At 25.2% G+C, this 25,851-nt stretch overlaps 3 protein-coding genes across 5 annotated transcripts; 1 reads left to right on the top strand and 2 right to left on the bottom strand.

The window, feature by feature from the left end:
• LOC114128107 (uncharacterized) lies at positions 1–10,240 on the bottom strand. Its single transcript, XM_027992536.2, has 18 exons — positions 10,090–10,240; positions 9,793–9,992; positions 9,479–9,582; positions 8,713–8,799; positions 8,559–8,645; positions 7,651–7,773; positions 7,377–7,572; positions 6,240–6,382; positions 6,020–6,129; positions 5,430–5,527; positions 4,947–5,024; positions 3,282–3,361; positions 3,074–3,184; positions 2,842–3,009; positions 2,706–2,768; positions 2,182–2,328; positions 1,845–2,081; positions 1–902 (listed from the first exon to the last, which is right to left on the bottom strand). The coding sequence occupies exons 3-18, from the start codon at positions 9,563–9,565 to the stop codon at positions 879–881; spliced, it is 1,839 nt and encodes a 612-aa protein (XP_027848337.2). The 5' UTR covers positions 9,566–9,582; positions 9,793–9,992; positions 10,090–10,240; the 3' UTR covers positions 1–878.
• Positions 10,241–12,620: 2,380 nt separating this feature from the next.
• On the top strand, positions 12,621–22,741 carry LOC114128106 (uncharacterized). The gene is given in 21 exon segments (XM_050206751.1): positions 12,621–12,800; positions 14,820–14,962; positions 16,318–16,715; positions 16,814–17,095; positions 17,268–17,485; positions 17,548–17,978; positions 18,042–18,076; positions 18,149–18,265; positions 18,356–18,460; positions 18,553–18,831; positions 18,929–19,087; positions 19,090–19,196; positions 19,266–19,473; positions 19,532–19,658; positions 19,758–19,977; positions 20,041–20,166; positions 20,334–20,462; positions 20,538–20,623; positions 20,711–20,832; positions 20,922–21,037; positions 22,646–22,741. Coding segments are annotated over 18 exon segments (3,207 nt in total). The 5' UTR covers positions 12,621–12,800; positions 14,820–14,962; positions 16,318–16,363; the 3' UTR covers positions 21,026–21,037; positions 22,646–22,741.
• Positions 22,373–25,389, bottom strand: LOC114128105 (uncharacterized). 3 transcript variants are annotated; one of them, XM_050206753.1, is made up of 4 exons: positions 25,166–25,389; positions 24,039–24,479; positions 22,897–23,047; positions 22,373–22,784 (listed from the first exon to the last, which is right to left on the bottom strand). In XM_050206753.1, exons 2-4 carry the CDS (start codon positions 24,428–24,430, stop codon positions 22,542–22,544), a joined length of 786 nt encoding a protein of 261 aa, XP_050062710.1. In that variant the 5' UTR covers positions 24,431–24,479; positions 25,166–25,389; the 3' UTR covers positions 22,373–22,541. The 3 variants fall into 3 exon arrangements, with proteins under 3 accessions (XP_050062710.1, XP_050062709.1, XP_050062711.1); XM_050206752.1 differs by having other exon boundaries at positions 24,039–24,452; XM_050206754.1 differs by having other exon boundaries at positions 24,039–24,448.
• Positions 25,390–25,851: the final 462 nt, after the last annotated feature.

Genomic DNA, 25,851 nt, shown 5'->3' with positions numbered 1-25,851 from the left:
ATAATAAAAAAATGTGTGTGTTAGAGTTTGTATCTGAAGCTCAATATTGATGTGTTAACATCTAATATGGACTCACTGTATTTGTTGCCACTGTGTAGCACTCTCTGAAGATATAAATATATAATATAATAATAAAATATAACATTGTATTAAAAAAATATTACATTGTAATAAATTATTGGTGGGCAACCATGGCAACCATTAAACTTCCGTTACAATTTTTCGTGACATCGAATTAATACCAATTTTCTCTAGACCCATTTCTTTACATACACTCTTTTTTGGGAGGTGGAGCGTAAAAATGTTAACACATCAAAAGTAGACATTCATTGTAGTATATTTTCAATAGGTATTCAAAAATAATTAAAAGAAAAATGTATATTAATCCAAAAAAAGCTAAATAATGCGGATTCATAGATAAATATAGAAATATAATTAACTGTAATAGGTATACTTAAATTTGTAGGTATAATATATGACATATGTATAAGTATTATAATAAACTATTTAATAAATTATGTATCCACACAATACACATGACATTTAGTAGAAATATGTTCACATAGTTTATATAATAAAATAATTATAGTTGACAATAATAATAATTAAAAATGAAAACTATTCAATAGAATACAGTACTATTAAAGATGAGAAATTACTGAAATATCACAATATGTTAACGTTGATAGGTAAGATTTTGATAAATATGTTTCAAAAAATTATTTATACAAAATACTATAATAATATTATATATGATGAGACAATAATATTAAATAACATACAAAACTATCAATAAATTATTATAATATAATATTATGTTATAAAATAAAATAGTTAATATATATATATTATATAATTGTACTTAATACTGATGATATTCATTTGGAAGACTTCTTTTTGCTCTAGAAAAAAAAAAAATTGATTGAAATTGATGGTTACAAAATACATACAAAAATAGGTAACTATAATCTATATTCTATATTATTTGTTGTTAATAACAGGGACAGATCCAGCAATTTATCAAATTTGGGGAGGGGGGGGGGGGGTAATTCGTTACATAACGCTGAATATAACTATTATTTCTCACAAGTCACAATATAATAAAATTGTATTTAATAAGCTTAAGGGAGGGGTAATTATTCTATTAACCCCTCTTGGATCCACCTTTAGTTAATAATAAAAATAATTTGTATAAAAATTATACCAAAATTAAGGAATTAATATACCTACTAAGAATGTTTAAATTTTAAAATATGCATTCAAAAAAATTTAAATAGCATAATTGACACTAAACTAAGTGAAACATACAATAATTATAAATTCAAAAATATTGTTATAATATATACTTAATTTAATGTTTTTAATTAAAGAATATTAAGTGTTTAAGTAGATACTAAGCAAGACCATAACCAGAAGGAGGATTTTAGAATTCAGACCTCACCCCTGATTTTTTTTTTGAAATAAGATTGAATAGTTAGAATTTAATATTTTATTACATAACGTAACATATTTATACAAAATATTTTTCTGGCTACGGCCTTGATACTAAGTAGTAACTATATTTGATATCAATTATTTATTTAAAAGTATCAAACGTTTTAAATATTTTCCATAATATAAAGTCAATAAAATAAATATCAGTTGGTTTATTTTATTCAAATACAAAATTTTTCTGAAAAACATTAAAATAAATATTAAAGAAGTAATAAAATATGAAGTAAGTATTTAAATTTTAAATCAAAAGTTCAACAAACCAGTTTTCAAATTATTTTTAGAACAAATTTGCATTTATGTTTAAAATAACCAACCTAAAAATTATACTAACAAATTTGAATTTGACTTACTGCTTTCATTTTCAATTGGTTATTAAGATCATCTATATGCCGCCGCTCTAACACAACTGTCTCGTTTAAACTAGCTAAATGTTCGGTCATAGCTCTAAGTTGAGTCTCGTAATTTGTAGATGTCAAGTGAAATTCCTCTTTCAGATCATCAATGTGCTCCGATGCCTCATGTAGCTTTATTTCCAGATCATTACGTACAAATATGCTATGGTCCAATCGCGTTTTCAATGCGGTGATCTGTATAATTTTAAATATATTAAAAAAAAATTTAACTCAAGTCAATAAACACAGATTTGCATAATTATTATAATTAATATCATAATATTGATGAACTAACCTCCATAGCATAAGCATTGCTTTGGCTAGATAATTCTTTATTTGTCGAAATCAAATTGTTGATTTTTTTTTCAAAATAACATTTGAGTTCTTTTTCTCTAGCCAATGCTTGGTCATTGAACTGTAAAACTGACTCGCATTTTCCCAACTATAAATAAACAATTTATAATTTATTTATAACAGAGTTAGTATAATATGTTAACTTTTTTTTTAACTAAAAATAAATTTAATTTTTACAATGTTTGTGATTGTTTACATTTAAGTGTATTGTAATGTTTTTACCACATTAAGGACATTTTTTCTTAATATGAACTTCATAGATTTTTTAATCTAATATGTTTGCACATATTTGTATTTTACAAAGTTAAATTTACATTTTTTAACTTTAAAATGGTTTATTTTGTACACAGTGTCTAATGTGTATCCTAAAATATATGTACTCTTAAATTACTATTTTTAAGTATGTAATTTTATATGCAGAGATATGTATAATGTATAAATTATATTTATATTGTTAATGCTTACTTCATTTTCCACCACTAATGACTCCAAAGCTGTAGAATGTTTGTCTTTAAAGTCAAATGGTATCTATCACAATAATTAGGAAATTAGAACAATAAAAAAATTATGCTTTCTTTTATAATTTATTAAGTATTCTTACATTTTCCTTTTTTTTACATAGAAGTTTATACTCATTTTCCCAGTGGATTTTTTCTTGTTCTAATGATAATGACCTGTTCATCTCTTCATTTAATTTTTCATTATAAACCTGAATTATACTTTTGTAGCTATTTTGAGAAATTGATGGTGAATTTAATTCCTCTTTAGCCTAAAAATAGTTAGATAACTGCAAAAACTTAATCTTATAAACTAAAACTAACTGTAACTTTTACTTGTTTTGAATATTTCACATGTAACAGTGGATTTCTCATATGCCAATGCATATCCATTTGGCTAAATTTATACAAATATTCAAACTCAAATAAATTTATGGCACGTAACAGCTATAAAATACATACAAATAAAATGATAATATTAAAATATTATATAAAGAATATTTATATTTAATTTATTTACATCCCAGTTACATTTTTTACTTACAGTATGTATAATATCACAAGCACCGTCCAATTTCTTGTTTATATTGGTTGGATTCAAATATTCGCCTGAGTTAATTAACTCTAGAAATTAAATAAATTAAATGAAAATCAAAACAATCTATAGTTATAACTTATTTCTATGTATTTGTATGTAATTCACTAATCCTTTATAAACAGATAAAAAGATAAAGCAACAAATGTCCATCAAAATAATATTGAAAAAAATAACAGCTAAAAACAAAACTCTTATAATGCCAATTTATATAAAACAATATTATAGTAGCAAATAGTTCTTTCAATAATATCTTGAAACAGAAATACACACACAAAATCTAATTCCAAATCAAACCACATTAACAAAGTTAATATGTGAATAATATACTATATTATATAAAGAAACTATAGAAAAATTTGGTTTAAATTATCATTTAAACAAATATAAGTCAGTATTGATGAAACAACTGATAACAAAACAAAAAATTATTACAAAAATGTGATTGTTCGTAGTCTTGATGCCTAATATCAAAGTGTTGTATTTTTATTTTATACTGAAGAACCACAAAATACAAGCTTTTCTATTGCAAGTCTACTATTTAACATGACAGTGGGTAAATTAGTGGCTGGATAGAGTACAACATGAACATGTTCTTTTATTTATACCAGACGTAGCACCATATAATAGCCAAGAAAAGAAAGGCTCCTCAAGGTTTTTACTCCAAAATTCTACACATAAAGTCTGCCAATAGATTGCACAGATAAGTTGAAAAGGTTAAATCTGATTTCTGTATATGTTATAACAACAAGTGTTAAATAAATAATTTTAAAAAGCTCCAAAACAAATGCAATTATTTAAAAACGAATTACTAGGTGTAAATTTGTCACTAAAACCAATCAAAACATAGTAAAGACCCTAAAGTAATACAGCTACATATTATTGTGAAAATATAGAAATTACTTGTGGTGTTATTGGATTACTCGATCAAAAAATGCAATTAGTATTAAAAAAGCTAAAAAATTGTTCGGAAAACCCCAATCTTAAAAATAATTTAGCTAAGATAAAATAAAATTTTTCTATTTTATCAGTAGAAATTGATACTAAGTAGTGAATCCAGTTAAACAACATATGTACAAGTATCTTAAATTAAAAAACATTTTAGAAAAAATAGTGGTTTGTTTTAATTAAAACAAATACTAAAAACCTTGGGTGAAAAAAACACAAATATTGATAATCTTACAAGTGATGATATAGTGTACTTAAAATATGAACAATTGTATCAGTGAACATTGAACGCTCATTTTTTGTGGTTCAAAATTTTGCTAGTAGACAATCACAGAAAGTTCAAGTTCAAAAATCTGACTAAGCATTTTAATGTAACATTCTCTGCAAAAATTTAAAATCATTAAATTTTTATTTCATCATTTTTTAAGATAATTGAGTATATTTTATTTATAGCTCTTAAAAAACTTATCAGAATGACAATGTGCTTTCAAATTTTAATTAACTAATAATCTGTTAATAATAAATTACTAGTAATAGTAATAATTGGTACATATTTTTTTCATATTTAGCGATATTTAAAGTTTGTTATAGCGCATATTTATGCAACTTTCAGTGCTATAAAATTTCAATCCAGGTAATAAGTTTATTTTATATACTTTTAAATACCTCCAATAGGAAACTTTAATGCCATAAACGATATCATGCTTTGACGTAAAGATGAACAATCAATGTGAATAGTATTATCTATAAAAAGAATAAATAAACGTAAGATTAATCATAATATGTACAATATAAAAAAGATTCTGAGCCATGTGTATATTTCATGTTATTTTTACTTTTCATATTAGATACAATAAGGTAAAAAAATTATTTTACTATTAGTAATACCTAAACAGTAGACTGAAATATATTTTGTCAAAAACATTGATTTTTAAAATATTGTTGTGAGTATAAAGTAAAATAATATCAAAATGTTATACTTCAATCAAGTTTTTTTTTCTAAAACCATCTTCAAAGTTTAAAATAGAAGTATATTTTTGCTTCTTATTGTGTATATACAATCATTGTAAAACCTTACGTTCAACACTCCGCTCAGAATCTAAGATAGTAATTGTAAACTTAAAATAATGATTCAAGTATTTACATTACCTGATTTTATGAAGTGTTTAATAGAATTTACACATTCAACATATTTATTTGATATGAATAGCACAATATTTTCCATAACAATATGTTGAGTATCAAATCTAAACAAATATAACATACAAATTGCATTACACATTAATTTATTATTTTAGTCTATTTTTTGATGTAATTTAGTAATTTTATTTTCATGAGACCACTATGTTAAGTGATATTATAATAAATGTATAAGTATTAAAGTAGATAATTATTATTATTTAAGTATATAATTTTTTTTATGCATTCAAATAATAGTGTCGTCTAAAGCCATTAGCTTAAATTAAGTTTATATCTTATTTACAATATGTATATAGCTTAAATTAAGTTGATATTAAATTTTTTTGATTAAATAATTATCTGCATATTATTTGTTTTGAGATGTACATATTTTAACTAATATTTATGTTGGATATTTGCCTTATTTTAACATAGAAAAATATTCAATACATTGAGACACAATTTATCTTCTCTATAACACAATAGCATTAGTCTTAATAATTTTTCTAAATCATATTTTATCTAACCCTAAAAGTAATATTGTAATCAAATATACTTACTTAAATGTTTTTAAATCTTCACTGTAAGTTAGAATTTTTTCTAATACCAAAGAATTACTATGCAATTTATTTGTTAATGATTTTAAACTTTTTTGTAAAGCAAGTGAAGCCTGAAAATTGATTAAACAAAATATTTTAACATGATCAATATAGTGATTCAATATTATCTAATATAGTATTGTGTCATGTTCAGCAATCAATTATAAATATAAATACGAACATCTTTAAGGTTAATATCTTTGAGCAAATCTTGTAAAACATCATTAAGATGTATAATAAATGAAAGAAAAAAGTGGAGAACCAATGTAACAAAAACTTTTTGTAATCTGTCTTCGTCAGATTTATAATCATTGTCCAAACAATCTAGAAATAAAAAATAAATACAAATTACAAAAACAGGAATTAATTACTTTTTATTACTAAAAATAAATATATTAATAGAGAATAGTATAAAAAATAAAAAAAATAATAATCTTTTGATATTAATACTATGACTTTGTCTACAAGGACTTTGGGTACAAGACAGAAAATTCAAAATTATTTTTAATATGTGTTAATATATATATATACTTTTTTTTATGTAATAAATAATAATAATATAGTTTAAATCGATACATATAATATATAGTATAATATATCTCCATTCAAAATAACTTCATACACAACAACTAACTGGCCCGCCTACACAAGAATATGGCTTCATTACACAGTCAGGTATTCAAATGGTGAATGTGGGAGCAACAGACAAACATTGCTACAAAAACTGGTTTCTTACTTTTAATATAATATATAACACTTGCATTTTTATCAAAAAAGGAAAGTGTATGTTATATTTTACTGGTCCAAGAAGAAAGCAAATCTTCTATAAATTTAAACATACTTTTCATTATAAAATGTTCATGAGGGCCATGTCTCTTTTATATTCTTACACAAGTACCCTGTTTTCAGGCAACCGCCACATTGCATGCTCTATAGTATGAGACTATGGGACTACATGTGTTGTCAAAGCTGGCAATATCTTTTTTGGTTTTTGATTTGTAACACCGCAACCAGATCATATCTGTTTACGCATAGTATACATAATATATATATATATATATTATATATACATGAATATTTTTCACTAATAATGTAACATTAATTTATATAATAAAAATGTATACATTATATGTCTATATATTAATTATAAAATAAAATAAACTTATAAAGTAATTGAAAAAAAAATATTTTTTTGTTAGGTAGCTTTGTGTCTGTATTAATATCATTTTGAACAAAATAAAGAATACCAACTAAATAAATACATTTCTTATATGTATATAATTATACTTGTAATACTCTTAGTTATAAATATACTTACAGTGATGGAGATAAGTGTTGCTAGAATCTTCAGTGTTAATTTTAGTTCGAGATTCAAGTTTATTATACAATATGTTGTACAAACAATCAGTAACAGAACATTTTAATGCTGTCAATTCGTCATTGAGTACTTCACACAAATTATTCGGACTACTATTTTGTAAGCCTTTACAGTACTCAATTTCTGACATAATAAGCTAAACAAAAAAATCAAAATGTAGTTATAAGTACTACTAAAATAAAAATAGATTAGGTTAGATTAATATTGCACAAACATTGTAATCAAGTTGACTTGAATTTGTGGAGTTTAATACCCGTTGTATATATTGGTGCATAGAGTTGATATCTTGTCTTAAGAACTGGACATCTTTAGATTTTAATTCATCTGTTCCTTTTCCCTTTGAATTAAACAGTTATAAACATTAATCAAAATAATAAATACTAAAATACATAATATAATATATATTGGCAAATATATTTCAATGTGAAATATATAAACACAACTTTATTTGTTATTTTTATAGCAGTAGGAGTTAATAAGATCGTAAATAATTATGTGATCTACAATTAAAAAAATAAATACTTACTATTGATGTAACTTAAATATTCAAAATGATTAAAAATTAATTTTATTTATTAAAATTATATATACACATATGGTATGTATAGTTTATACTTGTGATTCTGAACTAAATAGATTTTAATTAATGTAAAACACTAGTATTGTTTTTTTCTTTCGCTAATGTAACAATTTAGTGAAAACTTTTAACTAGAAATTACTTGATATTATTTATATATTTATATCCTTATAATAACTAGAAATTGATCAAATAACCAATGGTTAAAGGCCTATTAAAATTAATTAATACTAAATGATTCTTTAATGTAGAATATTTTTAATAAAAAAAGATAATGCATGCACCTATGAATAAAAATGCTTTTACGACAAACTGTGTTGTATCATACTGCTGAAATTAATTAGGTAGATAACATTTCATCTTTAAATAGAATATATTGTAATATATAACTATAACAATAACATCATAACACAGTAAGTCATAAATGCTCCACCATTCAAAAATGTATGATCCATAATTAACGTATAATAATAATTTACACTACAAATGTAGTACTTAATAATATGTATCACAAAGTGTATGATAAACATAAAAATAAAACTTACTTTAGAATTTACTTGATTTGTTTTGTTAAAATTCTCTTGGATTTCCAAGCTACTCGTAGACATTGAATCATATTTAGAGCTTTCAAACTAAATATATTAGAAAAAATTAATAAATTAACATCATATTAAAATGTATTTAAAACAAATTACATACTTGATCCAGAGATTCAATACTCCTATGGTCTAATTTAGAAGTTTTTGCAGTATATGCTTTTTTTAAAACATTCAATTGCATTCTGGCCTATAAATACATAATTTTAAATATCTACATAAAATAATAATTTGTTGAAGGCAAATACATTATTTATTTAATATCTTATGTTTTTACCATTAATATTATAAACCAATATTTTATAAATAATAACTTATATTAAACGCAACTAAAATATATTTATTATTTGTTGTTAATATTTCACTATAATAATATAAACATTACACATATATATATTATAATGTTTTAAAGAATTAATTGATATCATTATTATGGTAAGGAAGTTAAAAAATTGGATACACATTGTTGTCACTGTGTAAAATATTTACAAAGGTTAGATTAGTTTAGTTAATTTAAATATTATTTTTCTTTTATAAATTTATTTTTAAAAAAGATCAGTAAAATATTTAATATATTCTCAGTATTGTTAAGTAAAATTTAAAACTTATATTTAATAAACAATAAGTACTTTCTCAACATTGAATACTAATATTTTAACAATTTTTTTTTCGCAAAACAAAAAATGATTTATTTAAACTTTATGTTTCTTATGATTTAAATAATTAAATATTTGTTTTATACAATATATCATATACAATTTTGCTATCAGTTTCACTAATTGAAAAAGGCAAGTCCAAAAAAAAAACATAAGTACATAACCATTCTAAATAATTTTTAGTTTTAATGTAAACACCGTAGATATATTTACTTTGGCAAACTCCATGGCTAATTTATCATACTTCTGTTGCAATTCTGACTGTGATTTATCAGTTTTGATAGAATCTGTGTCCGACATAATGTGGTTTGTGGCTCCTAAATTAAAAATTAGCATTAATTTATACCATAGGTATGTCTCAAAAGACAGAAATTAGCATTTTGGAATTTTATAGACCGTTAGAGCAACACAACAACAATTTACTTATGTGTTGATCCAAAAACGATGTATAAAATATAATTACAACTTACACTAGAAGCTAGGAGTTTTACAGTTTTTACGACTATGTTCGAGAATCATTTTATTACCTGTGCGAGTCAAGAGATCGTGAAAGGACGAAAGATTGCACTAGCAGCTACAGGCAGACACCAACGGCGACCCCCGGTTACACTCAAGACAAACGAACAGATTTCATGGGGCCGAGACAGCCAAAACCAGAGGTAGTCTAACGCAGATTACGATTTATCCTGATGAACCCGATTGAATCTGACGTTTGCAAACTCGCGAGCTTGACAAACACAATACAATTTAATTAATAAGTAATAAGGATATCATTATGGTTTAACTAACTAGAAACCAAGTACTTAAAATAATATAAGACATACCTAATTACAAATCCACAAGCCGCCACTTATCACTGCAATTAATTATCGTTATCAAAATGAAAAACACAACACAACTCTGCTCGTATCAGCACTGTTATCTACGCGGTTGACGTCGCGGTCGCTCGGTGGGCGTATTACATTAGGATAGCCGGAGAGCAGCTGCCTTTTCTTTAAAACTCATACTCGACCGACCTGATTCATTTACATAAATTGTTTTAAAACGTGTAAGTGGCTAGTCAATTGCTGCTATCGAAAAGACTTTCTCTAGATCTACTAAATAGTATTTTCATTTAAACGTTTCAAAATAATAATCTATTAATTTTAAAGACCCATAATTTTTACATAAACCATAATCATTAGAATCTAGAAATAAGTAGTATTTAGTATACTTTTGGCTATAATTTGACAGACTCGAAAAGGATCCTGCTCACTATGTTACTTTAACCATGATGACTTAACATCATACCTAATAACCACAAAATTATGCATAAGTTATTATTTTCAAAAATATAACATAACAACTGCAGTTATAAGCATACTTAATGCTAGTTCTTTAGAATTTGCTCATCAGTGATTTCGTGTGACATATTATTTTGATATTCTGATTATATACCTACTTACCAATAACTATAATACGGCAAACAAACATTGTTACCTAAGTTACCTTTCTATTATTACCTGCAGATTACAGTACGCGATCGTTCAGCTTTTCGTATACTTACTATTATATACGTCTCTAAGGTGGCTGTATGTAAACTGCGGCATAAAAATTGATTTTATATACTATATATACATGTGACACATATTTAGGATAATCTATATACACGTTTATCGTTTAATTAGGTATAATACGCGTGTACTATAATATGTGTGATAGCTATTGGTGTAGAAAACCCTCCGAGTATTAGACGTAAAAATAAAGAAAAACCAATTTTTTCAAAATGGTATATATTACCTATAGGTATACGTCTCTATATAGGTATATGCATTGCTTCCTAACAAACGTACATCGACTTATAAACATTTATTTAAAAAGTTACGTGATACATGTAACATGTTTGGCCGAAGGATTTTTACTTAACTACCTAAGTATGTTCGTAATTGGTTTACGAAATTGAAATACATGAAGCGGTTCTTAGTATAAGACCAATCAGTAATATTCGAGGTTGTAATTTTCATCTTGGCCAAGCATTGGTTTAGAAAATTACAAAATTTGGGTCTATCTAAAGTTTATATTGAAGAAGACACAGACGAAGAAAAACTTTTAAGTTGTATTTTTGGTCTTCCGTTCCTTGAACCTGATGACATCGAAGATTCGTTTGTTTTGATTTAATTGCAGATATGCCATCTAATAATCAAATAGTACAATTTTGCGATTACTTAATAGAAAATTGCATGCAAGACATATTCTCTCCTTCTTTGTGGGCATCAAAATAAAATTTGTAATTAAATAATGTATGTGAATCTTTCCATTCAAAATTTAACGCGTATTTTTATCATCATCATTCATCATCCATCACTATAGAAATGTATAGATGCGCTGTACATGCTATTGTAGTTGACACATAATATTATATAAAGATTCGATAACGCAAAAATAGAAATGTATTAATATTCAGCGACAAATAAAAGAAAATGGACAAATTTCAAGGTAGGTATGAATTTTCGAAAAAAGTATGTTTTAAAAATAAACGACAAAATGTTAATTAGGTACCTAGCTATTGTATTATTATTTAATTATTTTAATTCAATTTTTTTATTTTTGATTATACAATCATTACGATCTCTTAAAATAATTTTTAATAATAATAGGTATATTTTTCAATTTTAATTTTATATGTATACATAGTATATAAAGAAAGTATATAAAATAAATTGCCGCAGTTTGTATAATGTATCTTATCGGTTTCGTACTTTTGTCACAGATTGTATAATCTTAATTTTTTTGCTATAGTTTACATATCGACTTTTAGAAAAAGGAAAATTTTACTGCAATTTACCACCTCCCGTTAAAATTGTTATTTAACCGCTGCAGAGGAGTGCCGGTAAGCTTTTTTCTACGAAAGTTATACAACAACTTATTGTTTTGGTTTATCTATAATAAAATATGGTAACCCAAGGCAATAGCTATTATAATTTATAATTACTGTATTTAAATAAACATATATACTAATATTAATATATTATTACATGTGATTTAATTTTTAGCCACTGTGTTGTACAGTAGAGCCGAATGTAAAAAATATCTTAATTCAATTTTCAAATCAAATTGAACAATGAACATTTTAAAAATAATTCACGATTTTAACGATATTCTAACTTAGAAAGTTAAAAAAAAATAAACTGTATATATTTTTTAATCAACTTTTTTTTATTTATTCCAGTATTAACTACTTATAATGAAAAACATTTTATTATATTTTCAAGCAGTTTGATTGAGGTAAAATGTTTTATAGACATTTAGTTGTATTATAATAAAACATTATCGTATAAGATATAACTGTATCCATGGTGAGTTAATTCATATAGGTTTTTCTCCATCTAATCCCGTGTTTTTTCATGTTTTTGCTGTTTTATTATTAATTTTAAAATTTTATTCTATGTATGTACCTATACTTTCTTAAATTAAAATAAAATTTTTAAACGTCCAGTATATTTAAATAATTTTTTTTTCTTGAAGTTTGTTTTTTTCATTGAATGTGAAGAGTACGGTAAGTACCTATAAAATCTATATGTATTTTTGTAAATAAGTATACAGTAGAACCTCAATTACCCGAACCTTCGTAAAACTTTCCATTATCCAAACTACAACTTATTACAATCCTAATACGTTTTACCGTAGTAGTCAACGCTTAAACATATAATTCTGAATAGGGTATAGGTACTTAAATTCATAATAAATAAAATGTAGTTGTATAATAATTTTTTATTAATAACAATAATATATTATATTATAGATTTTTAAGTGATATGTAGGATGCAGACATACATATATTGTAGTATTAAAGATTCCAAGTACCTACCTATCTATAAACAGTAAACTTCAACTTTTCCGAACAAAGTGCATGAAAGTGCAGTTCAAATTAGGCATTTAACTTTGGATACAATTCTCGATTAGTTTTTTTAACCTTTTCTCTAACTAAAAAGTTAATACCAATAATACCATATTATTATGGTATAAACATTTTTATATTGTTAGGTACCTATACTAGTAATTTAATATTCAATATAAAATTGTAACTATATATTTAAATATATAGGTAGTTACTAATAATATAATAAATGCATTGTTTATTCAGTAAACATTAAATCAAACTACGATTTACCTACCATAATATTAATAATACAATTTATAACTTTAATAAATAATAACTTTATCAAAAAATATATCATAAAATATACTTAATGATATAGGATGACAGACTTTCCACCCAGAATCTTTTTTCGTATATAATGGTATACGAAATCATCATTGAATTCAAATTTAATACACACACAGGTTAGGTTACTCGACATCTAATAATGTACAGAGGGGTACTTATACTTGTTCACTTTTTTAAATATAGATTAAAAAAAAAATAAAGCACGAACTATTAATTTATTTAGTCATTTAAGTAATTAACTAACTATGTATAAAGGTAGGAATATGTATACCTATATAACTTAATTACAAGTAGGTACTGATGTCATAAATAACTAAACATAAAAAATAAAAATATATAATATATATAAAACCTTTTGAAAAATTTTTTATATGTAACGTGCATGCAATAGATATATTTTGTTCAAATAATTAATACACAAATAAAAAAAAATGCTGATTTATTAGAAATATTTCAGAAAATTTAATAGGTACAACCTAAATTATTTTATGTTAAACATTGTGTAATATGTTTTTATAATAAATATTCATAATAAATTTATAAAAAAAAAATCAAATTATTTATAATTTACTTAATATTAATCTCCAGTTGGTAAAGCATAATATAAGGGCTATAAGTAAAAAATGTCATAGTTAAATAGATAAAAAATTGTGAACGAGCTGAATTTGCTAACTTTTGATATAGGGTAGAATTTAGTTATTTATTCTATCGAATATAGCTCCTTTTCATTTAAAACTCATATCTTGGTACATGATCTGTAAAAGGCTACAAATAAGTTTAAAGTTATGTATTCAGCATTATAATTTATAACACATGCCTTATTACTTATTATAGATATTTTATGGATAAAGTTTTATCTGAAAAATGATTTTCCCGTTTCTGTCTGATATCGATAAACGATGTTTAATTAAAATTATTTTTTAACTGGCGTAAATTATTTAATTTTAAAAAGAAAGTTTTAAATTTAAGAAAAATTAAATCCTATGAAAGATACGAGGCCCCTAAAATGATAGATCCCTGGGCAGCTTTCCGCTTCTTCCCTATCATTCCACTAGCACTGCCTCACAACGTCATGCATGAATTTAATTTTGGTTCATGAAAATCGAATATTTTATTTTTATTTTAATACAGGTTGTCATTGGTAACAATAATAACATTTTTTTAAAAATGTGTATACGCTACCTGACCTGCATTACTATGAGAATTTTTTTTAGACAAAAGAAAATAATATACAACAAAAATAAACTTACAATAAAAATCAACGTCCTTATGTTTATAGCTTATATGCTCAAAAGATTTTGACAAAAGTTTCAGAGATCGTTTTTAATAAATCAAAATATTTTTTAGAGTAATTTGAACAACGTTCAGAAGTATACCAATTACCAAGTGCTGAAGTGCTATATCTAATCCACCACAGACGGATTTTTTCGTCTTAATCAAATTAGTTCACAAAACAAGAAGCACCGATGCCGATTTGCCCATGAACTGAAGTATGTACAATGTACATACACTAAATCCAAAATACACCAATATAGCCAAATTTTATATTCATTTTGTTCTGGGCAAAGTCGGCTTATACAGCTAGTAGATAATCTAAGGGATGTTTTATTCTTTTTTTTGTTACTATCTAATTACATATATTACTGCTTAAATCATTTTTAAATTTTCTATATTTTAGCTTACCTATGTTGTATTAATAACTCGCTTTTATTCATATGTTATACACAATAGGTAACAGTATAACATACTACTTACACATTACATTTTAATTTTAATTCTAATAAAAATTCATGTTAATCTTATTAGGTAGCATAAAAATTAGCTATAGATAGTTAAAATTTTAACAAATAATTATAATTATAACAGAATGTAGGTAGGTACAATAATATTGTATAGGTACAATATAAAAATAATAACAAAATATGATAAAAAAATATTATTATTATTATATTATAATTATAAAATATAAAGAAATGAAGAAATTATTTATTAAATATTATTTATATGTCAATAATTATACAATGATAAATAAACATTTATTTTCTGCAAATTATTTTTAACATTGTAGTATGGTTAAAATATTTGATTTTAAGAATTATAAACCTTTTAATTTTGAAGGTATATTTTTTTTAATCAAAATATCAAGTATTACCTATTTAATAAAATTCAACATTGGTTTTTAAAAATGATTGTTATGAATATATTTGAATATTAATCCGTCCATTAAATTTTAGACCATAAGTAGAATTCTAAGAGATTAAAATATGATTTTAATACATACTAATTTTCATTATTTTATGATCTTTCACTCTTTCAATTTTTTAAAATTTTATTTTTTGTATTTTATGTAAGTATATTCAATATTGAATGCAGTACAATGTCTAATTCAATAATTGTAAGATAAATATTTTATACTTGAATTATATATTTATATTATTTTGTATTTTATAAATAAAAATAGACCCAATAGTTCTATATTTATATTTGTAAAATATTTTAAAGAATTCCGAAGGATATTTCCTTTTAAATAATTTGAAACATAGCTTCTTTTTAATGTCATTCTATAAATGATAGAATACTTGTATATGTCAAAGTATCTTAACATTGTGCCAAGTACCTATACTATACACATGCCACTATCTAACTACTGACCTCATTTGTCTAAAATACATCTTACCTTACTCTTCTCTCTTGCTCAATAACAGATTTTCAAATAAATGTTTTTATATTTATTATATTTATTGTGGAATTTATTAATAAAATTATAACATAATTTTTTATCTTAGTATATTTATATTATAATGGTTTTATTTTAATTATTTTTTGTATATTCTTATTTTAACAGATAAAATTAACAATTTTTTTAATAATATCGTACAAGTTAATAGAATATGAATAATTTATCATACTCAATATTAACCAAAGAAAAGATGAAGATTGGAGATGACGGAATTATACCAGGAAATTGTTTTTGTACTGTATGCAATGTACATATGAATAGAATAAAAAGATCTCAACCACTTGATAGCCATCAACAATATAATGCATTTTCATTAGATGGGATTAAAGAACAGTTATATCCTATAGATCGTTTACAAGCCTTACATACCAACTCACATAAAAAAGTGGACCACAGTAAGGAAACACTGTTAAAATTAAATCCCTATCTAATTTTGGATACTGATCCTACATTGGACAATTTAAACTACTCAAATGGATTATCTAGATCTTCTCATTCATTAGGTAAGTACAAATGAAAAGTAATTTTTAATAAATTTATTAAAAAAATTCTTATTTAAAATCAAATTTGATACTATTGGTTAATAATCTTCTGAATATAGGAACTGTACCAGAAAATTGTTTTTGCGCTACATCCAATATACATATGAATAGAATAAAAAGATCTCAACCACTCGATACCCATCAACAATATAGTGTATTGTCGTCAAATGAGATTAAAGAACAATTATGTCCTATAGATCATTTAAAAAGTATACATAAAAAGATGGATCATAATAAAGAGAGACTGCTAGAATTAAGTCCCTATCCAATTTTAGATACTGATCCTACATTAGAAAATTTAAACTACTCAAATGAAATATCCAAATCATTTAATTCATTAAGTAAGAAGAATAAGTAATTTTTAATTAGTTTATTAAAATATTATTTTTTTAAATCAAAATGTATATTATTGGTTAATAATCTGTATTACAATATACACACTACAAAAGATTAAGAATAATAATATTATAGAAAATAATAATAAATGCTTAGTAAAATACCAATTTTTTTAAGGAAACAAAAATAAAGATTATACAACACAATCTATGTATGAAATAGAGCAGAATGATAGACGTAATGATGTTTTTCAATATTATAATAATTTAAAGCAATGGGAAGAAAATGAGAACTGTACAAATCAAGACGAGTTAAAAAATATTGATCAATTTAATTATACATCGATTAAAAAGAACATAAACATTAGGCAACCCCCTGTTTGTCGTCAGGGTAAGGTAAGTAGGTATTACAGCAATATTAATTTTTTATTTATCTATATTTTAATTATATACTTTAGATAATACCAACGGTTTCTTCTAAGCCTCTTATTTCTACAAATTGTATGCAAAAAATAGAATGCTCATCTTTAACCATAAATAGTCATTTGAATAATACAGAACCAAACAATAAAGATTTCATGGACATTCCAATTCAGAAAACGCTTGTCAACCATGTACCAATATCTACACGTATGCCCGTAGAATCAAAAGAAACATTTGAATCAATGAAAAATATTAAAAATATTCCTAACATGAAAGAATTATACATGTATAATAAAGAAGACAAACAAATTATCAAACAAATGAATCCAAAACCAGAATCAATAATTAATAGTGAAATCAATGAAATAAAAAAATCAAAATTATCTGATAAAAATAGTAAAATATTAACTGCTAAAACTAGAAACATAACTGATAATATAAATAACACAACTGTGTTTTCTATTAAGTAAGAATTAAATTAAATAATTAAACTTGTATTTTTAAATTTTATTATTGATTTTTTTTTCAGTTCATTAAAGAAAAACGCGGACTTAAAATTTGAAAGTAAAATAAATGAACTAAAACCTATCATTATACTATAAATTTTCTTATATTAATAGACTGTTTCTATTATAGATGGTCAAAAATGCTTAGAATCTCCAATAGTGCAAACACTTAACAATAAGAGTATAATAGAACAAGATTATTTGACTGATGAATCAAATAAATTAGCTTTCGATCATTTGTTTTCTGGTATTATGTTTCAAATACAAATTTAATGATAAAAAATAAAAAATATACATCTATATAATAATGATCATTTTTGATATAAAAAACTTACAGGTACAGAAAAACAAAATGATAGTTTTGAATATCATTCAGCCTTAAGACCTAGTTTATTTTCTAATATGCCACCATACATAAGATTTTCTTCATACGATACTAAAGGTATTTATGTGTTTTTATTTAATTTGCTTTTTTTTTTTTTTTTATTTAAGTTGATAAAAATCGTAAATTTTTTAACAAAACTATTATTACAGGTGAATCATTCCCATTATCTTTACAAAAGTTATTAAAGTGGAAATTAAGTTCAATAACTCCAATTGTTGTACGTCGAACAGTTCAAAATAGTGGTTTTAAACTTGTTAGAAGTGAGCATAATTTAATTGAAAATGCAACTGATCTTCCTGTCACAGCTAATCAATCCAACATAAATGTAATTTCCTTACAAAATCACTGTGGTGTTACACCCCCTATTGTTGATGCTTTCTGTGGTATAGCTCCTCCGCCTAATGAATTAATGATGTTACCTCGAACCCGTGAGTGTATCTATATTTTTTCCTTTTCCTTTTGTACTATACAAAATACTAATGTTAAAAATAATAATTAATATTTTTTTGTCTTATTATTTTTAAGAATCTAATGATTGGGTTGGAACTTGGGGTAAACATATGAAATCAGTATCTTTCAAAACACTTTGGCAACAGCAAAAAATTAACCATTTTCCGGGTACTTTTCAAATTGGTCGTAAAGATAGGTTGTGGAAAAACTTGAATGAATTAATGTTAAAGTATGGTAAGAACAGTTTGGCTTTATACCCACATCATACATATTACCTCAAGAAGCTGAAATGTTACGACAAATTTGGGAAAAAAACGATGAAGATAAATGGATTATTAAACCGGTATTATTTTTGAAATTATTTCTTAAAATAATAATTAAACTAATGTCTTAAATTTTTTTTTATTTACAGCCAGCATCTGCTAGAGGAACTGGAATTTGCGTTATATCAAAATGGGATCAAATACCAAAGGATATACCTTTAGTTGTACAAAGGTACATAGATAATCCATATTTAATCAATGATACTAAATTTGATTTAAGACTCTATATACTCATCACTTCAATCAATCCACTTCGTCTTTATCTGTATGACAATGGGCTGGTGCGATTTGCTTCAGGTATAATAATTTTTGTTGTATGATTGAAACTATCACTTATTTATTTTTAATATTTCAGTTAAGTATTCATCTGATCTTACCACAATATGTGATCGATATATGCACTTGACAAACTACAGTATAAATAGACTTAGTAGTCAGTTTACTGAAAATGAAGATGCTGATGCATGTCAAGGTCATAAATGGTAAATAATAAAATATATAGTATTTAGTGTATTTAATTTAAGTTTAATATTAGGATTTATGTTTTAAAAATTTTAATTAATTAATTATAATTACTTTAGGACATTGCGATCATTATGGACATATATGGAGAAAGAACGCAACATTGACGTTAAAAAATTGTGGGAGAGCTTAGAAGATCTGGTTGTGAAAACTGTCATTAGTGGTGAATCACCTATGAGTAAAATGTGTCGTTCAAATTTAAGCAACAGATATAACGCATATGAGTTATTTGGAATAGACGTTTTGTTCGATGAATATCTTAAACCTTGGATATTAGAGGTAATTACAATTATTATATGTTGATAGAATTTAATTTATAAATAGTTTTTTATACAATGGTAGGTCAATATATCTCCTTCATTACATTCATCTTCTCCGCTTGATTTGGCTGTCAAAGGACCATTAGTCAGAGATATAATGAATATGGTTGGTTATCGTATTCCAAATAAAATGTCTTATACTACACACGTGAGTTATAATAACTTAAAAATATAAATATAAATATAAATAATATAAAAAATAATAATAAATAAATATTATAATATTTATAATATTTATATATTTTATTATTTATAAATTTAATTAAATAACTGACTTCAATAATTAACATTCTATAAATATTTTTATTAAATTAGAATATTTTACTCAAAACTTTGGGAGTCAAATCACCACTATGTTATGATAAGAGATTATATACATTAAATTTATCTGCGAAAGAAAAAGAAAAACAAGAATACTATACAAATGTTGAATCCAGAGTAGAAGTATAAATTATTAATTACAATTATAAATTATCAATTAATTAAAAACTTCTTTTTTATTATTATTTTGTTTTTTAGTATATTGATAGTATATTAGATGATTTATTACCAGATGATATTCGGCATCTTATTTTATATGAAGATGAACTTACACAAAGTGGCTCGTATGTATTTTATTAATAAATTAATTTTTTCTACTTATAACTTTATGAGAAAAAAAGCATTTTACAAACGATTTTTATGATTTTTAGATTTCAAAAAGTATTTCCAACTACTTCAACTTTTAAATATCATAAATACTTTGAAGGCTCTAGATATTATAATATGCTTTTTGATGCGTGGGAATGTAAATATAGTAACAACAGAAAAGACGGTAAGAACCATTATTAAAAAATAAAAACTTAAAGTATAAAATAATTTCATTCAAAAGTATAAAAAGAACACAATAATTTTATTTTTAAGGTATTGCTGTGCTAGAAAAGTTATGTAAGTTAAAAAATCATCTGGAAGTGCCAGACATTGATATAGAACAATCAAAAGTAACATATTCAATTATCAAGATATAAAAATCAATATTCGTATGAAAAAAATAATTTATTTACACTTTTATCTTTTATAAGTTATGTAAATGTGATTTTAAAAGAAAATATTTATAAATTGTTGAAATTATTAAAGAATAAAAATTTATCAGTTCACTTGCCTATTAAACAATAGGTGCAATAAGTTTTCACATTTATAACTTCATTTAAATTAAGCGCACACCAACTACCTAATACTTTTCATTAGATTATATTACGAAGATATATTTTTGTATGTTTGTTGGATCGAGTACACATTTTAAAGGAGTGAAAGACTAGACTTTGTGAATATGTGATAGAAACTTATTCAAAAAGTGTTATTATACAAACGATTTATTACTAGTATAACTATTATAAAATAAGGTTTCATATTTTTGTTTTTTTTTTATGATGAATATCACATTGTATAATATAGGTACTAGAATAATAGTTATTTAGTTATTTTACTATTAAACACTTATTATTTCAAACACTATGAACGTTTTTTTTTTTTTTAATATTTTGAAGACATTACAAAACAAAATTTTAAATATATATTCTAACAACTTAAAATGAGTTAATGAAAATATTTGGTACATTTTGAATTTTGTAGTTTCATACTTCAAACTCAAAATAGAATACTTTTACATGACAATTTTTAAGAAAATATTTTATTTTAAAATAAATACAAAAAATATACATGTTATCAATAAAAAGTCGTAATCGCATAATAATAATATATTATGTTGCCTCTATCTAACATACATGACGTAACATAACAAGTTTATGAACTGAAATCTTACTACAAAACTTCAAAACATTTTAAGTTAGTAATTAGTATAATATAAGAGTAAATTTAAATATTATAAAAATGTTAAGAGAGAAAATGAATGACTGTATAGCTTGAATGAAGAACTTTTTATCGAATGTTTATTTTGAAACGTACAGTTATCATTGAATTATATGATATGTATATAGCTCAATGCCAGTTATACGAACATAGAGACGACACACATGAGTACTATGTCCTCTTAATATTTAATTCTTGTAATTGTTTTTACTATTTATCGATTAGTGTGTATCAAATGTCTCTATAATCATTTTTTTGCATTGTGATCAAACTGTGTCTAAAGTAAAAACATTTTGAATAGACTGATTGAATAATAATACATTTTAAAAACTCATAGATATATTGGCATTTGACAATACTGTTACAACTATTATAAAAAAATAAAGTATTAGATGAATTATTAAATTTACTAAACCTTATAATGTCTCATTGCTTATGTTCTTATATGGCATACGAGTATGCTATTGCCTATTTGCATTCATTTTAATAAATTAACTAGGTAGGTATTCATTTTTCTTACAAACAATTTATTATTTTACGTACAGGAATAATGGTTAAAATGTTCCTCACAAATCGCATTGCTTAACAGCTAATAAAATAAATAGCGCATTCCTCAATAAATTACTTTAAAAATAAGTAAAACTATTTACTACGAGTAGATATACGTACCCTTATTTACTTAAAATAATAAGTATAACACGTAAATATAACCCATATTAGTGTATTCAACCACGACAGTACAATAGATATTATTAAAAGTACCGATGTATTAATCACAGAATCACGTGGATTGGTCTTGCGTCGATGGATTAGTTCATATGTCACTTGTCGCGATGGCGGTTGTAAGTAATCCATAAAGTCATAAATGGTTCCACAAGACATACGATTTGTTATCAATTCTACCATATTTCCGGAAACCTATAAATCATACGAAAAACACAATGTATTGATTGTTAAACTAGTTAGCCGCAATAGTTGTAGATTCAAACTAATACGACATTAAAATATATAAATTTAAAATTGTAGGTACCATCAAAAAACTTTTCACTCGATGCACGTACTCCAGACAGGTTGAAATATATCCATTGCTCAATACAATGGATGCAATAAACATATTTAACGCCATGACAGCGAGAATAATTGCAAAACACGCCGTTGAACTACTTATCTGTATCTGTGGACTAAAACATTTAAATTCAGAGAGGAGTGACTACGTGAGAACGGTGAATAGTTGGTAATAAGAAACTTAGAGTATAGTTATTTTCCATGGAAAACTATTAACTAATTTTTTCTGTTTTTAATTCAATTGAGTATTTTATTATTTTTTCGTTTCAAGCGCACTGCGGTCGATTTAAAACAGCAAAAAACAAAATCAATTAAATCAAAAGTTAAAATATAGACGGATAGAAATTTTGAATAATTTCTGTACGTATTTCAAGTAAACAAAACAAAAATTAAAATATAGGAGGTATGTATTGTTTATACCTGCACAATACATATTTTAATAAAAAAAAACAATATTGATTAACCGAAATTTGAGAGTAACTTATAATAGCTGATAACTGATAACACAATGACTGCATCATGCAGTGTGCATTAGCAATGTTGTACCAAAGCTCGGAACTTTAGGCATTTGCATATTTGTTCAGAAAGTGAATATTGAAATTCTGATTCGATACGAAATAAATTCGATCCATAATACACAGATCAAGTACAAAAACGTTTGTTGCATATTTTTATAGGAATTCGTATATTTTAGGTATAAGAACTTTCATATGCATATTTTATAAATTTAACGAAAAACGATTTTTTTTTTTTTTACAAATTTATAGCTTAACAAAAAAAAATACTAGATAATATATGACAACCAAAATTCTAAATTTTATATCGTTTGATATTATAAATTAATTCTTCAACGGCTATTTTAATATTGCAGCTTCCTGCAATGCAGTTGATATCGTTATAATCTCGATTATAATATTATTACTCTGTGCCCGCATTGTTTATTAGTTCTGTGGCTCAATTCTGACAAAACGGCTTTGAAAAAAACAATAACGATCTTTCGGTTTTCGAAAAAAAAAAAATTCGTGGTACCTATACCTAGCCGAACTGCTACGGTTGCTAACGTAAAAAAATTTCGAGTATAACGAGGTTGATAATAATACAATATACCTGTTGACGCTTCTGGTGCCGTCCTCCGGGCCGGTCTCGGCCGCTGTCCTGACGGGCCGGTGATGCCGGTGCCGGCGACGGAGGCCGCGACTCGGGCAAAGTAGTGCCCTGCAACCGTGGTATACGCATGCGCAGGCCCCTAGCCCGGCAGACGCCACCAGCGAGTACGTGACGTACAGGCACGCGAACCGGTCGCCGCCCACGAAACCTCCGCCCGCAAAGCTCGTGCCAAACAGCAGACATTTGCAGTCGCGCGCTTGCACGCAGTCGGCGTCGAGCTCGTAGTACCAGTACCACCACACGGTCACGAAACAGCAGGCTGCCGCGGTGGATGCGACTAACGCGCCGCCGCTCAGCGTCAACCGGACCAGCGTTCCGCCGTCGGATTTCATGACGAGACGGCGGACTCTCTATCTGGACGAATGGATGACGTTAGAGTACCTATATTATAATATTATATTGACCGACTGGGCTCGCATTTTATGATTATATTATGTTTTCACCGAATGTGTGTTAAATGATATGCACGTTTATTTTTTTTTGTTTCTTCATTGAAATCTGTGTGGTTTTTTTTTTAACTTTGTTTTAAATGTATGTACCTACACTAGGTGTTTGAATTACACACGATATTGTACTACAGAAATTATCAGATCCGATCGATTTACAATGATTGGCGTGGTTTTGATACGATAATGTTTTAACGTAAAACGTTCATATTATACTGATTGTTGGCATAACACAAAAATATAGGAAATCCAACGAACTGATTGACTAATATTTAATTTTATTGTTCGTTTATAACCTATAGACATTGATACAATTTTATATAATATCGACATTTTGGTAAATATTTTAATATCAACATTTCTTAAAACAGTCAAAATATTATGATATTATAGTTACCCAAACTATATTCTTTCCTTAAAAAAAAAAAAAAAACACTACGGGCAGTGATACAATATATTATAATATAATACACATATTATACTTATATGGGTTCAAGTGAAAAAGTCATTTTTGACTAAACCTGGATTCATCATCGGATAACATTCAATTACGGTTTTCAATTCCCAAACTTTATCTACATACTTATACTTATTACATGATATTATATTTAATATTATTACCTGCAGTAATGTGTTCGTATATACACCGATTTTACGAATAGTTATAAACGAAAAGCCGCGTTGTCGCAAAATTATATTATATAAAAGAAATTATTCAGGTGACGTAAAAATATTCTATTCAAACGAGTTGGGCACATACTGTTGTACCTATTTGGAACTTAAACGTTTAAACGTATACCTACGATATCGATGTTTACGGATGTACTTGAGCGATGGTAACTACTCGAACTTGTAAGCGCGGTTGCGCCGGTATAGCGTGTTCAATTATTATTATCTTTTGGTAATAACTAATAATACTACAACGATATGACGACATTATATTACCAAACAGAGATAAAACGATTTTAGACAATGCGGTGAGTATACACAATGTCACAATTATTATTTATTTTCTTATATGCTATATCTATACTACATAAGATATGCAAGTAGATCCCACACACGCGTATAGGTGAACAGTATGAATCATACTGTATGATGAATAATTATATTTGTTTATATAATTTTTACGCCGACAGAGGTTTGTTTTTCATCCATGTAGATTGTAGATATGTTATGTCGACCACCCTTATCTATCAGATCTACAGGTTTATAATACGTGCTAAGCAGCAGCATTATTTGGACCATGCAATTGTGCAAGGGTATAAATTAAAAACCAATACTATTGTGATTTGACGTACTTCTTA

Source organism: Aphis gossypii, chromosome X (assembly GCF_020184175.1).
Source record: "Aphis gossypii isolate Hap1 chromosome X, ASM2018417v2, whole genome shotgun sequence".
NCBI classification, from domain to species: domain Eukaryota; kingdom Metazoa; phylum Arthropoda; class Insecta; order Hemiptera; family Aphididae; genus Aphis; species Aphis gossypii.
This window is presented reverse-complemented; position numbering and strand designations above follow the sequence as displayed.

Excerpts from the sequence above, each read along its gene's own strand:
- LOC114128107 (XM_027992536.2), bottom strand. The coding sequence starts at position 9,565 with ATGTCGGACACAGATTCTATCAAAACTGATAAATCACAGTCAGAATTG. Across the intron at positions 5,025-5,429 it reads TAAACACTTCATAAAATCAG|ATAATACTATTCACATTGAT; the intron begins GTAATGTAAATA and ends TTCTTTTTATAG. Across the intron at positions 2,082-2,181 it reads GCAATGCTTATGCTATGGAG|ATCACCGCATTGAAAACGCG; the intron begins GTTAGTTCATCA and ends AAAATTATACAG.
- LOC114128105 (XM_050206753.1), bottom strand. The coding sequence starts at position 24,430 with ATGAAATCCGACGGCGGAACGCTGGTCCGGTTGACGCTGAGCGGCGGC. Across the intron at positions 23,048-24,038 it reads GGCACCAGAAGCGTCAACAG|TCCACAGATACAGATAAGTA; the intron begins GTATATTGTATT and ends TAAATGTTTTAG. Across the intron at positions 22,785-22,896 it reads GAGTGAAAAGTTTTTTGATG|GTTTCCGGAAATATGGTAGA; the intron begins GTACCTACAATT and ends TATGATTTATAG.